The following is a 13,314-nucleotide window of genomic DNA, read 5'->3' on the forward strand; positions in this document are numbered from 1 at the left end:
GTCCCGCAATTGCAGGCAGGGTCCACGAAAATGGACGAGTATGACTCGGTATTTGAATATTTGAATTTAAACGTAGTCTTGGAGAGGATCCCCAACACGGTCGGCTGGTCTCAAATAACGCATCCGAGCCGCTCCTCTCTCTCTCTCTCTCTCTCTCTCTCTCTCCCGTCGACTAAACCGGGGCTAGATTCCATTTCTCCTTCAGCATCGCCGGGCCGGTGATAGATAGGAATCGGTAGGCGGGATCGCCTGAATCGCTCCTGTCGGCGGTTCGCCTGAATGGCCCTCCTTGCCTCCACCATACCCACCGAGGTCCGTGGACTCCCAACCCTAGCCTCGCCTTTTTTTCTTCTGTTTGTTGGAAGGCATTTGATTATGTTAAGATGCTGCTGCAGGTTGTTTGAACTCCGATGATAACGTTTCTTGGTCTCTTTATATCATGGTTTATCGTATATTAATCGATCTAAATAAAAATATCATGTTTTTGTTACGGTTGATTGGTATTTGAAATCTTTGCCTGTGGTATTGATATCTGAAGATTCAGTCAAGAAGCACGGGTTTCATCCATCTAGAAGTTGTAAAAGTGATTCTATTAGCTAGAAGATGCATTAATTTGTACTTATAATCCAGAAAAGGATGTCCAATGTTCAATTAGTTGACTACAGTGGTAGTTTGATGATGATCATTGGTTATTGGAGATGGAAAGGACATGGTTCACATTTTGGTCCCAAAAAAAATAACACATGTGGTGCAGAGGTTATTAGCATACGGCTATTACTTGTTTCTTACCTAGTTATAACTTCATGGATTCGAAATGAATTTGGTGATTACTGCATATGAGTGAAGGCACTAACGGAAATCAACTTTGAAATACATTTCACTTATTTGTTGGCCTATTTATTTCATTTGCTTGTCATTATGGTTTTATTGAAATAAGGTAGTCTGGTTATGACTTATTTTACCTTTATATTTGAACTGGTTAATTGATGGTAATAACAAAGACATTCACCACACAAGTGGCTCCCTTGTTCTTTGTGTAGGAATCTTCCAACAGTTTAATGCCTACATTAGTGAACTCTTTCATTGAAATAATTTTTAAATGTAACCTTATATGATCCTGCTTAAGATTAAGGATAGGATGCTATTTTGCTGCATTTTATTCAACATTTTGAATATTATTTATTATTTAATTCCAATAACACTAGATTTCTGTAATATGGTGATGCAATCCCGTGCCTAGAACTTTTTCTATTATTTCTCACTCTAAGATCAACCTCTCCATGATGAATGATTCTACTGCTGTAAATGGTTCAGTGTTTATAGTTTGTTTAGAACAATCAAAAATTGCAATTTCTGTATATGGGTCTGGTACAAACTGCATACTAACTCATGGTGCAATGGTACATGACACGGTCCAGTAAATTCCCATGCCTGATTTATACTATTAATTGTCATTCACATGGATTCTAATAAAATAGGATTTGGAAAAAAGAATTTACAAGTTATTTGAATACTAACTATGAGAATCAAATAAATGCTATTAAAACTAGCTAAATTGCCAATGAGTTTGTATACATTGAAACCGTTTGTTGTAAAAGCTTGTCTTTAATCTAAACTAATATGATTCAGTCTATGCTTAAGAAAACAATGGATTGCAATAAATGCAACTTAAATATTTAATTTACTTGTGCAATTGATATTGTCTTTGTGCCTACAGATGCTTGAAACATTACTCTACTCAAGCTCTTTACCAGCTTTTGTAGTTGAATATATAGTTATGTTGTTACTAATTCTTTTTTCTGAAACTCTTGTGACATATCAGATTAATTATTCTACTTTTGAGTAATATTTATTGAGTCACTAATTGTCTATTGTCTTGTCTTGAGCTCATAAATCAGATATATTCTGCAGGTTGGATTGCGGTTGCTGTTATGTCCGCTTACTTCTAACATTGTTACTAGAACAGCTTGGTGAGCTTTAATACCTCTTACTTCATTAAATGGAAAAAAGTAGGAACATTTTCTCTAAAAACTCCAGAATTCCTAAATAAAAAACTTAGAGTGCCATGTGATTCTAATCCTAACTGCCACTGCTTCGTCCCCTAAAAAGTCAACTGTTGACTCTGGTTCTTAAGAGGTCTTCTTAGAGCATCTCACTATCTCATGTCCACGACAGTCTAGATGTGTCACCTTGGTTTCATGTTGTGGTCCATTTCTGCGTCATACCAACCTAACCTAGCACTTATGGGACCACTATTAGATCTTTGTGATTAAGTTGCAAGTTATCTTAAAGTTGCAAGGAATTTCATTCTATATGAGATGCTTGTTTTAGGACAGTTTGTGTTTTATTGGCTTTTAGTTGCTTTAGTTAAAAATTAATTGCATCCATTATATTAGTAGCATTAATGTATTGTTAATCAAGTTATTTATAAATTATAAGAAATCGGCAATTGAAGTTATTAAATTGCTTGGAGAATCCTTCAAAAGCTCTTATTGATGAAATATTTTTTATTATGATAAATGAACAATTGAATTAGACTTGTAAATCTTTCTTATCTTTCTCATGATGGAGGTGGAGGATGAGTATCAAAGGACGAGGTGGCAGCAGTGGCACAACAAGGAGGAGGTGGTGGCAACGTGATGGGAAGGAGGCGGAGAAAAAAAGAGGAAGAGAGAGAGAGGATATAACAATTGTCTAATTGCTATTTTTTAATAAATACAGGTGTTGGGCAATAGGCTTACCATGCATACCATTTGGTATTGGAATATTTATCACTTGATAAGCCCGATACGGGGAGCCTACTGGATTTTTAACCTGTATCAGACCGAACTGGGCAAATGCCTGATATGTATCCTGATTGGCTGTTGTGTCAAGACATACAAATCCATACCGATATGTATTTTAATCCTTGCTGTCGACAATTGGTAAGCCTTCTAAATGAGATAGTCAATGAGGTATAGCATTTGGCTTCTTGAATCCTATGAGGTGTCCCTGTTATGTTCTGAGAGCCTGAGGCCACATCTCGAGAATCTTGACTAAGACCCCTCTTGGTAACCGGAGCTAAACCTTGAGTCTAGAATGCTAGTTTTAGGTTGAACTCTGCTCTGGCAGACATGGATTTACCTTGCTCATGCAAATTAATCATAGTTTAACCAACCATATCTGTATTGTGGTTTTGACGGAGATCCTCCCTACCTAGAGTTTGTCAGATCATTGCCTCCATTACCAGCTATTCCTAGTGGCCCATCTACATGCTTTCATCTAGTTGCCTAACACAAATGTTAGAGCAGATCTTGTTGGAGGCAACTCTGGAGTCTGTATAAGTAAGTTTGTGTTTTTGGGCCACTAGCCTTGTAGACTCAACTTCCTCCTTTTGGGGGACCTATCTAACTGTCCTAGGAAGACCAACTTGTGGCTGTTGACTTGTTAGAGACTCTATCTTATGCTTTCAGTGCGACGACAACTATGCATATCACAAACCTATAAACCATTGTGTTAAATTTACAACCACCACTGCATGGGCTATGAGGAAGTTTGATATCTTGGCCCTGTGCAATTTATTGTTGGACTGGTTTGAACATTGATGAATTTTGCTTTTCAAGCATCAATTTATCTTCATATATAATTTTCATCTTCTTTTGGTTTCTATGTAGGATATGTTCTGATTTTTTGTGATCTATTTTACTGTTTTTACATCTAGATGTTGGTGCTGATGTTAGCTATCTGTATGCTGCATTAGCATAGGAGTGGTTTTATGATAGGAAAGAGTACCTTTTAGTGCTTAAATATTGAACATAGTTTGGTTACATGTTTTCCCTTTCGCCTCAGTGAATGAGCTCTGTATAATATTTCCTTTTTCTTTGGTTGTGCAGCTGCACAATAGGGATTGGTTTGCCTGTCTACTCTACTTTCAAGGCCATAGAGAATAAAAATGGGAATGAACAAGAAAAGTGGCTTCTCTATTGGGCAGGTTGGTAAATAGTTATATTATGTTTTGTTACTCTTGACACTTAATGTGTACACATGTCCTCTTTTCTCTTAGTCCCTTTATCACATAAGTTGTACATGTGTTTTTTTTGTTTTTTTTTTTCACCTCCTTGTTGTTATTGTAAATAGATGATTCAGAGGCACAAAATTGAGGATTTTATCCAAGACTTGTTGTTCCAGCTTCAGATGGACACTATCTTGTCATGTTAATAGTTACATTATGTACTCGATCATGACTTGTTTTGAGGTGTGTTTATCAAACCCAAAGAACTGTCAGAAGCTGACACATATCCAATCTTCACTTATTCTTAACACGCCATCAAGAATTTTGATTATGGCCTGCCTAATCTTTTAAATGAAATAACTGTGAAGAAATATTTTTTTGGCAACACTTTTTTGTTGCCTTCTTTAACTTTACCACTGATCGATAAGCAGATTATATGCTAAAAGGTCCTGTAGATGATTTTCTACAACAGTCTTTCAAAATTATTTTCTTGTCTGAATATTAGTTAGAACTTAGAAGTCAATTATAATTGCTCTATGAATTTTGAGCCTGATGTCTGTCAAGTTGGATCAATATTTTATTGCTTTATTACTTTAAGCAATAAATGTACTGTCTGTCAAGTCAGATACTCTATTTGCTTTAGTGCCATTCTCATACAAATATTAAGAAGCATTCATATACACAATTAAGATATTTAATGGAAACAAAATATAGATCTTTGTGGACCTTAGTCGAATCCACATTATTTTAAGTTGGATCTAGCAGTTGCAAATTAGATCTAGACAGATCTAGTCTAGATTTACCTGGATCTTGGTTGGGTTGGCACAGAATTCAGCTGAATTCATGTGGATCTGCCTTAGATCCATCCAGATTTACGGAGGTTCCATGTAGATCCAAGAAACTCTAGTACGCACAAATCCAACCTAAACTACACATATCTGACCTACATTTTAGTTTATCCATGCTAGAAATGCATAAATCCAATTAGCCTAGATTCAAGTAGATCCATGGTAGAAATGTTTAAAACTAGCTTCAACTGAATAGGGAATGCAAGATTGGAGCATGAGAAATTGATAATCAATCATGTAGGTTCAATTTGAACAACAAGCGGCAAAATAGCTTCAAATGAACCAAATAAGCAAAATAACTAGTTCAAAAAGCTTTGGAATTACTTTAATTTGAAGGCAATTTCAAGAATCATTGATATCTAATTTTGATTTGACCAAAAACCTTGAAGTTTAGCTGAGAACAAGAAAATTAGAGGAAACATGTGAGAAAATAAGAAAAGAGAGCTGCTGAAGGGTTGAAATTGGGTTCTGAAGATAAGATGAATTTGGGAACCGGGTAAGAATGGTCACCACCCAGGACATTGGGCTTACAGGTACACTTATTTGATGGTAAGACAGCTATGGTCGATGTACAGAGCATACCAAAGTTCTGACTTGTTTCATTTGATAGATATATATTTGGGTGTCGGACCAGTATTCAAATCCTTTATCCCACTCTTCCATTTTTATGACCATCAATTCTATTTTAAAATAAATTGTCATTTTCTTTACTAGTTATGTAGATTGGTGGTAGCATAAGTAACAACAACAACAAAGAAACAGGAAGTAATGTTCCAACTTCCAAGTATTTGGGGTTGGCTATATGGATCTTTAGTCAATGATGAGCTTTATACAAGTTAAAATCCTTAGTTAAATTAAGAGTCTTTAAATTTTTATTTATAGTTTTGGTAAAGTTCTTTATTATTTAGAGTAGTTCCAAGATAACTAGCATATTTGTTTTTAAACATGCAGTATACGGATCTTTTAGCCTGGTGGAAGTGCTCTCTGACAAATTTCTTTACTGGTATATTTCTTTTTATGAAATTTTTGTTTGAATATATTAATCCTTTTGAGTGAAGGTTCCTTTTTTCCATTCTCTAACTTAGGGTTTTGGTTTGTGGTTGATGCTTACAAGATGTTCAACATATTATTCCGTTCCAAGTTTGTTTTACTCCTTTCTATTTGATAGTTGGTGCAAATTTGAACACATTATTTTTCTTTGAAGACATGATAAAATTGAATGATACTAAGAAAATTGGTGTGCCACCTGCGAAAGGATAATACACAAACCGAGAAATGGTTTAAAGTTTTAACTTGTAGGAGTAAGGCTACATAAGTTGACCTTTCCTAGGCTCTGTATTGGCTAGAACCTGTGTGTACTAGGGTTACTCTTTTAGTTGGTGCAAATTTTACAGAACAAATGGATTCAATATCGAATCTCTTTATGCCTTACTTAGCTTGTGAATCATCAGCATTTAAATTCTTTATTTCAGGTCTATATTTGACAAAAATCTTAGTAATCAAGACTTATCAGATGAAATGTGTATTTAGGTCTTCATTTGCTTTCTTTCTGCATACTCGTGCTATCTCACCTTAGCTCTCTTAGTAGCATCATCTGCCTCCCTACCTTTGAGCACTCTATTTGTTGCTTCAACTGCTATTGACCTGTTCTCTTGTTTCTTCAAATATTGGCCCACAAGCTTTTCATTTTTCCAATACAGTTCCATCCACAGTTATCAGAATTGTTAGATACCAACCTATCTGACTGGTAAAACCGGGAACTCAGAATAAACTGCAGACCTGGTTGGTTCTTGTGCAAACTGTTTGAAATGGTTACGTTGAGAAAAACTGGGGACGTTCATTAAAGACTAAATGTCCTGATCTCCATTCCCTACTCCCAATAGTATTGCCATGCCTTTTTTCTGATCATGCCATCATCCTTGAAAGGTCAGATTTCTTTGATGCCCCCACTACATCCCACTGGTTGATGAGGAATAGGAGAGGGTTGATGGTGCAGGAGAAGAGGTGGAAGATGGAAATAAAAAGGAAGAAAGAAAGATGAGGAAAGGAAAAAAAAAAAGATAAGGAGAAGTATAAACAAAAAAAGATAGCAACAAGGTTAGATAAAATCAGAAAATATTATGTTTACTATATGTTGTGTATCCATGCTATTTTTTATAATTTTACTAAACCATGCATTGAACAAATTGATCAAACAGTAATATACTGGACCAATTGGGTTTGATAAGCTACCGAATGCAGTATTGAACCAAGATTTAAAACCTTGGTTATGATAACTATTTTCTCATCCATTAGGCAAGTTGGGCTGGGTTAACCAGTTGAGCTGCTGCTGTAAGTTTTGGTCGATGATTCTTGACCCCTCAATAGGTCATTTCTGGTCTGGTTGGTCATGTGACCAAAGCCTAACCCAACTCATCATGTTGACAGCTGTTAGGGAAACTACTCAATAACCGTATATAAAATCGACCTTATAACACACCCCCTAATACTGGAAACAAGTGTGTAAATTGCAGGGATTGTTTATACCAAATAACCAAAGAAGTGTGTGTGGTCCATTTAGTTTTCTTCATGTGAGCCTGTGAGGTAACTCAATGGCTGTATTAGAGGCCTTTATAATGTTCTTAGTTCTTAAACTATTATGTTTCATCTGCTTAGCTCTTGTCAGATTGGGAACCGGGTAATGTTTTTAGTCAGCTGCACTTAAAGGTTGATAAGTAGCTGAAAATGTTCTCTTTTGATGATATAACAGTTCTTTTAATGGGGCATAAAATTATGGCTGAATTCGAAATCATGTAAATTCTGTACATGATCAAATTTGGCTGAAGTTATGTGAAATGATTTATTCTTGCTGCTCTTATCTTGTATAAAATATCAAAAACAATCTAACCTATATTATCTATTGACTATGTGCTCTGTTTTTTCTTTTTTACTTTTTGCCATTAGTTCTGCTTTTAGGAATCTTACACTGAACTTGCTTGAAAGATGTTCAATATGTCGATCTGGTCATTTCATTTTCTGCAGGTGTCCGTTCTACTACCACATTAAGTTTGCCTTCCTTGTTTGGCTACAACTTCCGTCTGGTTATGTAAGCCAATCTGCACTAGTACATCTACAATATCCAAATTTTCTTGTCTACAGAAATAACCTCATTACATTCATGGCCTTGAAATAGAATTATTTTTTGAAACATGTTGTTGCTTTTAGTCGTTTAGAAAAATAACCATGCAGGATAAGATATGGACATGACTTCTACATAGTAAAAGTCTGGGAACTGTGATATAGACTTGGGCGATGATTCCTTTTGGATGTAGAGCAATTTTGGTGTAATTAAGATCCTTGATCCCTAAGTCCCCTTCCAATTTTTTATGTAGAGAATTTTAAATGTCTGATTTCCTTAATGGTTTATTGCTGGCTACCAAATTCAGCAACCATATGCCATCTGCATGTTTTGCCACTTTATTGAAAATAATCAATTTGATTTTCAAATTTTAGGACAGAAGGATGAATAACTATCAATTCTTGAGCATTAATTATTACTCCATGCATCAATGCCGCTTGACTTATTTAGTGCCTACAGTTATCTTTCTACATTTATCTAGTTGGAGTCTGACAACCATCGTTTCCCTTATTCTTACAGGGATCAAAATATTTATATGCAAAACACCTGCGACCATTCCTACTGAAACATCAAGCTAAAGTTGATCAACTTCTTAACTTCTTGTCCCATGAAATTGTATGTTTCTTTCCATGCATCTATTCTTTTTTCTAACGCAAGTATTTTTGGAACTCTTTACTGAGTCATTCCTTTTGCTACATAGTTTGAGAAGGGATCTGTTATTTTTAATGATGTGACCTATTTTTTACATGGGAATTGTCGATAAACAACCATGCAGACTATCACAATAGTCGTCTTTGTTGATATATGCTCAAAATCTTATTCATATTTCCAAGTGTACTAGGAACAGATATTTATGTAGAGCAGTTGATCTTGGATGCTTTAGGCTACCCTTTAAGGACAATGATGGGTTTGCTATATATTAAACTAGTCAGGAGATCGAATTCAGTGCCATTAATATGATGCTCCTAAAATATGCTTCTTGAATACTTTAAAGATGGTAATAAATCTATACTTTTCCTAAATTTCAGGAGAAGTTCGTTAGCAATCACCAAGGAGAAATCCAGTTAGTGAAGGCTGTGGTTCTGAGGTGTGCAATGACAGGTAAAAACACCTTTCATCTTACAAAAGCAACATAAAATTAGTAGGTTCTGCACTTTGTTATTCTTTTGCACATGATATTGAACTATATGGAACATTGAAGTTGAGGGAAGCTCCTCCTAGGGTCTTTTCTGTCCAGGTTATTTAGCCTGTAACAGTTGGATGAAGAACAAGCTAACATAAAGAAACTCTCTTTAGACCTCTTCCATGTCATTTTTTTTATCGATAAACATTCTTCCATCATCATTCCTAATGTGTCAAAGAGTTACAAATATTTATTTGAGAACAATGGCATTGTTTCTTATCTGACATGTCAAAGGAAATTTGGAAGCAGTGGGAATTATGTGCTCTTCATGGTTGGCATTCTACCATTCATACCTTATGTTACTTCATGTTGGCAATTTTCCGCTGAGCGGACGTATCATATGCTGTAGTTGTCTTGAAATATCATTTATATGCTTGAAACGTTACTCTGTTTTCTTTCTATGCCAGCAAATCAGATGGTGAAGGAGATCACCAATCCAGGGCACCCGCATGGCCAAAGCACCATTGGGGGTCCAAACACGCAAATGAGTGTGCAATCCCAGGATTCAGGTTCTGACACTGATTCTGACACTGCAAACTGACTGCATTCCGATCAAATATTTTTCCGTGGATATCATCATCTAGTTAAGCCCAGAATCAATGCTATAGTTTCAACCTGTTCATACTTTCAGTTACGCAGAATGTAAATCTGTAGGTTTATTAGTGACAAGTATGTGCTCAATTTATAGCATGGACCTTTCTATGTGATAGGTTTGGACAACCATGCCTTGAGTGCCCTTTTTTTCTGTTCCAACTTCAGGTGTCTGAAGGTCCAATAATTAATAGCTTAGTTTTTTATATAAAAAAAATGGTATTTGGTTATTCTCAACTGGAAATACTTGTATGTAGTTTTTTTATATTTCAAGTGTTGGCATATTAGATCTAATTCGAGTCTATGCGCATGTGCTACAGTAATTTTACCGGAACTTAATGCTTGCAAGTGATCTACTTGGCGCAACCCAAAAATTAAAAATAAATTACAGTGTTCTCTTCAGGAAGGATTCTTCCTAAGGTTGCAGAGTTCCTAGAAGAAAACAAAAAATAAACACTGAGCAAGTACTTAAAAGGTGTTCTATCGGAATTCCTTGACATGATAGCCTATAAAAAATGTGCTTGTGTTCCCCGAGCTTTCTATTAGAAAGAATAAATTTTAGTGCCTCAATCACATATTTCACTGTGTGTTTTGTGGTTCATTTGCAATATTGATCTGCTTGATCTTTGAATGACTAGATTCTCCAGTTCTTTTTTTTCAAGGAAAATATCAACTTTCAATTACATAACTGGGACCGAAAATTACTAAATTCTCCTCATGAGATTGGAAAGAACAAAAATAAAAAATCCTTGCTTGATTGGTAAGGTTGCGACCGACAATGCTCAAAAGGTAAAACAACCACAGATTTAGCCAGTTTAAATATATCTTTACAGATATTTTGCAGGTGCTAAAGAGTAGGCCTTGATCTATATATTACAAAGCAACACAGCCTAGAGAATCAGATTTGACTATGATGAGAGGCTTTGGTAAGTGCATCCAAATAGCCCACCACTCTGACTAGATTATTCAGTTATTGCATGGTTTATGTGCTAGAAATTTAACATATTCAGTTATTGGATTGTTTATGTGCTAGAAATTTAGATTATTCAGTTATTGGATAGCTTATGTGCTTGAAATTTTAGAAGACTAGCCTCAGTCAGTACATTGTTCCTTTACAATTTGAAGACTATATGCATATATTGACCATCCTGCAATCAATCTCTAAACCTATATGTTTTCCCATGCGGATCAAGTCAAACCCAGATACAAATCAACAAGTATGTTCTCCTGCCACCCATATTTATCCCTGCAGAGTTTTAATGAAGCTGGGTAAAGTTTTCTGGAACTTCAACTGTGTCTAAAAATTCGCCATTAATCCCTTGAGATTTTACATTGAAAACTAGGAAATAATACCTGGTAGGTAACTATTGTTGATGCATGCATTAAACCTCATGGTTGATTCAATCTCGATCGATATGAACATTAGCGTGGATTTTTGGTAGCAAATTAGAGGAGCACAAGTGCCAATATCAGATGTTTGCCAACGCCATTATTAAGTTGATATATGGAATCCTCCTTGGCATTCCCATTATCGAACAATTTTTAGTCTCCAGGAAAACAAATATCCGTACATGATTTCAAGAATCCATATAGTATTGAAACGCAAATCTTGGGTGCTATATTATTGGATATAAGCTAAGATTTTGATCAGTCCAATATTATAGGAGGAGAAGGAGAAGCTTTAAAAGAAATAACAGTGTTGTTGATGCTAATCAACTATTTATTGTTCCTTTTGGGGATTAGAATTCGTTTTTTCCTATTATTTCTTGTAACCGAAAGAAAATAATTGGTTCCACATACGTTTTGAAGAAACCGATGGAAGTCTTTATATATCACTCCCAATAAATGTCAGCTTATCCTTTGAATCAAAATCATCTCAGATCATCCGTTTCTCTTTTTGGGCTTTTCTCGTGGGTGTAGTAGTGATGATCCAAGTCAACTCAACTCGACTTGGGTGCTTACACCGATCGAGTCAACTCGAACGACCCAAACCCATCACTCACGTTTGGTCAAACCAAGGAGAGTGTGGGCCCCCTCCCCCCAGCTAGCTCATTCCTCATCGCCAGTACGGTTGACTTCATCCTCGGAGTCAAACCGTACATCCATACCACGAGCGGCTTCCATTCCGCGCTTCGAACCTTCCTTGTCTGTATGTCATTGATTGGATTTTGAGGAATCGTTCGGTGTGAACGTCTTTAAACTTCCAAATTTTACAGTGGATCAGATCTCCTCATAACGTCGCCACGTCACCGTCTTCTTCCTCTCCGACCCCCGCAATCTCCATTCCGAATCGCGACAGAATCACATCTCACTCATAGATTTGTTCATATCCATTTATTTCTTTCTCGTTACTATAAATCCACGGCCTCCTCCTCCTATAAGACCGTGACTGCAATCGCAGGTACTGTCGAAGGCCTTCCCTGAGCGCAGACATGTGCGGCGGAGGTAGCTGTCGTTCTCGCTCGCGACAGAAGACATCTCCTCCCCCTACCCCGATCGAACCCTTCGGCATCATCCGACGAGCTCTGGGCAATGCTATCGTCTCCGGAGACGACGGCGAGCTTGGCTTTGCGTCGACCTTGAAGGTGACGGAGAAGAAGAAGAGGGAGTACCCCGTCGACCCCTTCCTTCCCGACCTCCGAATCGACGGCGGCATCTACAGTACCGACGAGTTCCGCATGTTCTGCTTCAAGGTGTTGCCGTGCACGCGGGCGTACGTCCACGACTGGACGGCGTGCCCCTTCGTTCATCCCGGCGAGACGGCGAGGCGTCGGGATCCGATCAAGTACCCGTACGCTGCCTGGTTCCCCTGCCCCGCCTTCCGCCGAGGCGGGTGCACCAGGGGCGACTTGTGCCGGTTCGCCCACGGCGTCTTCGAGCGCTGGCTTCACCCCACGCAGTACCGCACGGTGATGTGCAGGGACGGCGGACGCTGCGCTCGCCGCGTCTGCTTCTTCGCCCACACATCCGAAGAGCTTCGCGCAGTGCCTGTGCTGCTGCGTCTCCCTGGACTCCATGATTTCTATGCCACCGGAATTCACATCCCTTTTGGTGAATCTTCCGCGCAACTGATAGACCAAACCCACCTTGTCCCCCCCTTCGCCGCGGACATATCTTCGCCCACAAGGTACGACTCCGATCGACTCAGTCCGCGGCCGCCGCAGCAGCAGCAACATCACAGCTTGTACCCGAGCATCGACGCCAACGTATCCAAGTTCCCTTCTCCCCTACAGGGCTCGGCACTCCCGATCACGCCACCAGATGTGAGCTTCCGCCTCGGCGCTCGAGACCACCAATCGCCTTCGCCAATCTATTCCTGGTCCAGCAAGTGGGTAGCTCCATGCGAGATGGACGAAGAGGAGGTGGTCGGAGGGTTGTTGGGTCGGTCGCCGTGGGCCGAGGAGCCCGATGTTTCCTGGGTGCAGTCACTGGTCGGCCCGCCGGAGGTGAAGGTGAGAAATGAGACGAGGAGTAGCTCGGCCGTCATGGATACGGATGAGTGCATGACTTCATGCATCTGCGAGGCGTGGCTGCAGGAATGCATGCAGATTGAGCCTCCGCCTCCCCCGAAGCATTAGTAATC

At 38.3% G+C, this 13,314-nt stretch overlaps 2 protein-coding genes across 3 annotated transcripts; both read left to right on the forward strand.

Moving 5' to 3' along the window:
* The first annotated feature begins 134 nt into the window (after positions 1–134).
* On the forward strand, positions 135–10,025 carry LOC135597036 (HVA22-like protein k). Of its 2 annotated transcripts, XM_065089437.1 has the most exons (8): positions 135–312; positions 1,912–1,970; positions 3,873–3,970; positions 5,791–5,842; positions 7,861–7,924; positions 8,477–8,572; positions 8,986–9,058; positions 9,548–10,025. In XM_065089437.1, the coding sequence occupies exons 1-8, from the start codon at positions 280–282 to the stop codon at positions 9,679–9,681; spliced, it is 609 nt and encodes a 202-aa protein (XP_064945509.1). In that variant the 5' UTR covers positions 135–279; the 3' UTR covers positions 9,682–10,025. The 2 variants fall into 2 exon arrangements, with proteins under 2 accessions (XP_064945509.1, XP_064945510.1); XM_065089438.1 differs by lacking the exon at positions 8,477–8,572 and having other exon boundaries at positions 146–312; positions 9,548–9,860.
* Positions 10,026–12,163: 2,138 nt separating this feature from the next.
* LOC108951724 (zinc finger CCCH domain-containing protein 30-like) lies at positions 12,164–13,309 on the forward strand. Its single transcript, XM_018820553.2, has one exon. The coding sequence runs from the start codon at positions 12,164–12,166 to the stop codon at positions 13,307–13,309; it is 1,146 nt and encodes a 381-aa protein (XP_018676098.2).
* The last annotated feature ends 5 nt before the right edge of the window (positions 13,310–13,314 follow it).

This window comes from Musa acuminata, chromosome BXJ1-11 (genome assembly GCF_036884655.1).
Source record: "Musa acuminata AAA Group cultivar baxijiao chromosome BXJ1-11, Cavendish_Baxijiao_AAA, whole genome shotgun sequence".
NCBI classification, from domain to species: Eukaryota; Viridiplantae; Streptophyta; class Magnoliopsida; order Zingiberales; family Musaceae; genus Musa; species Musa acuminata.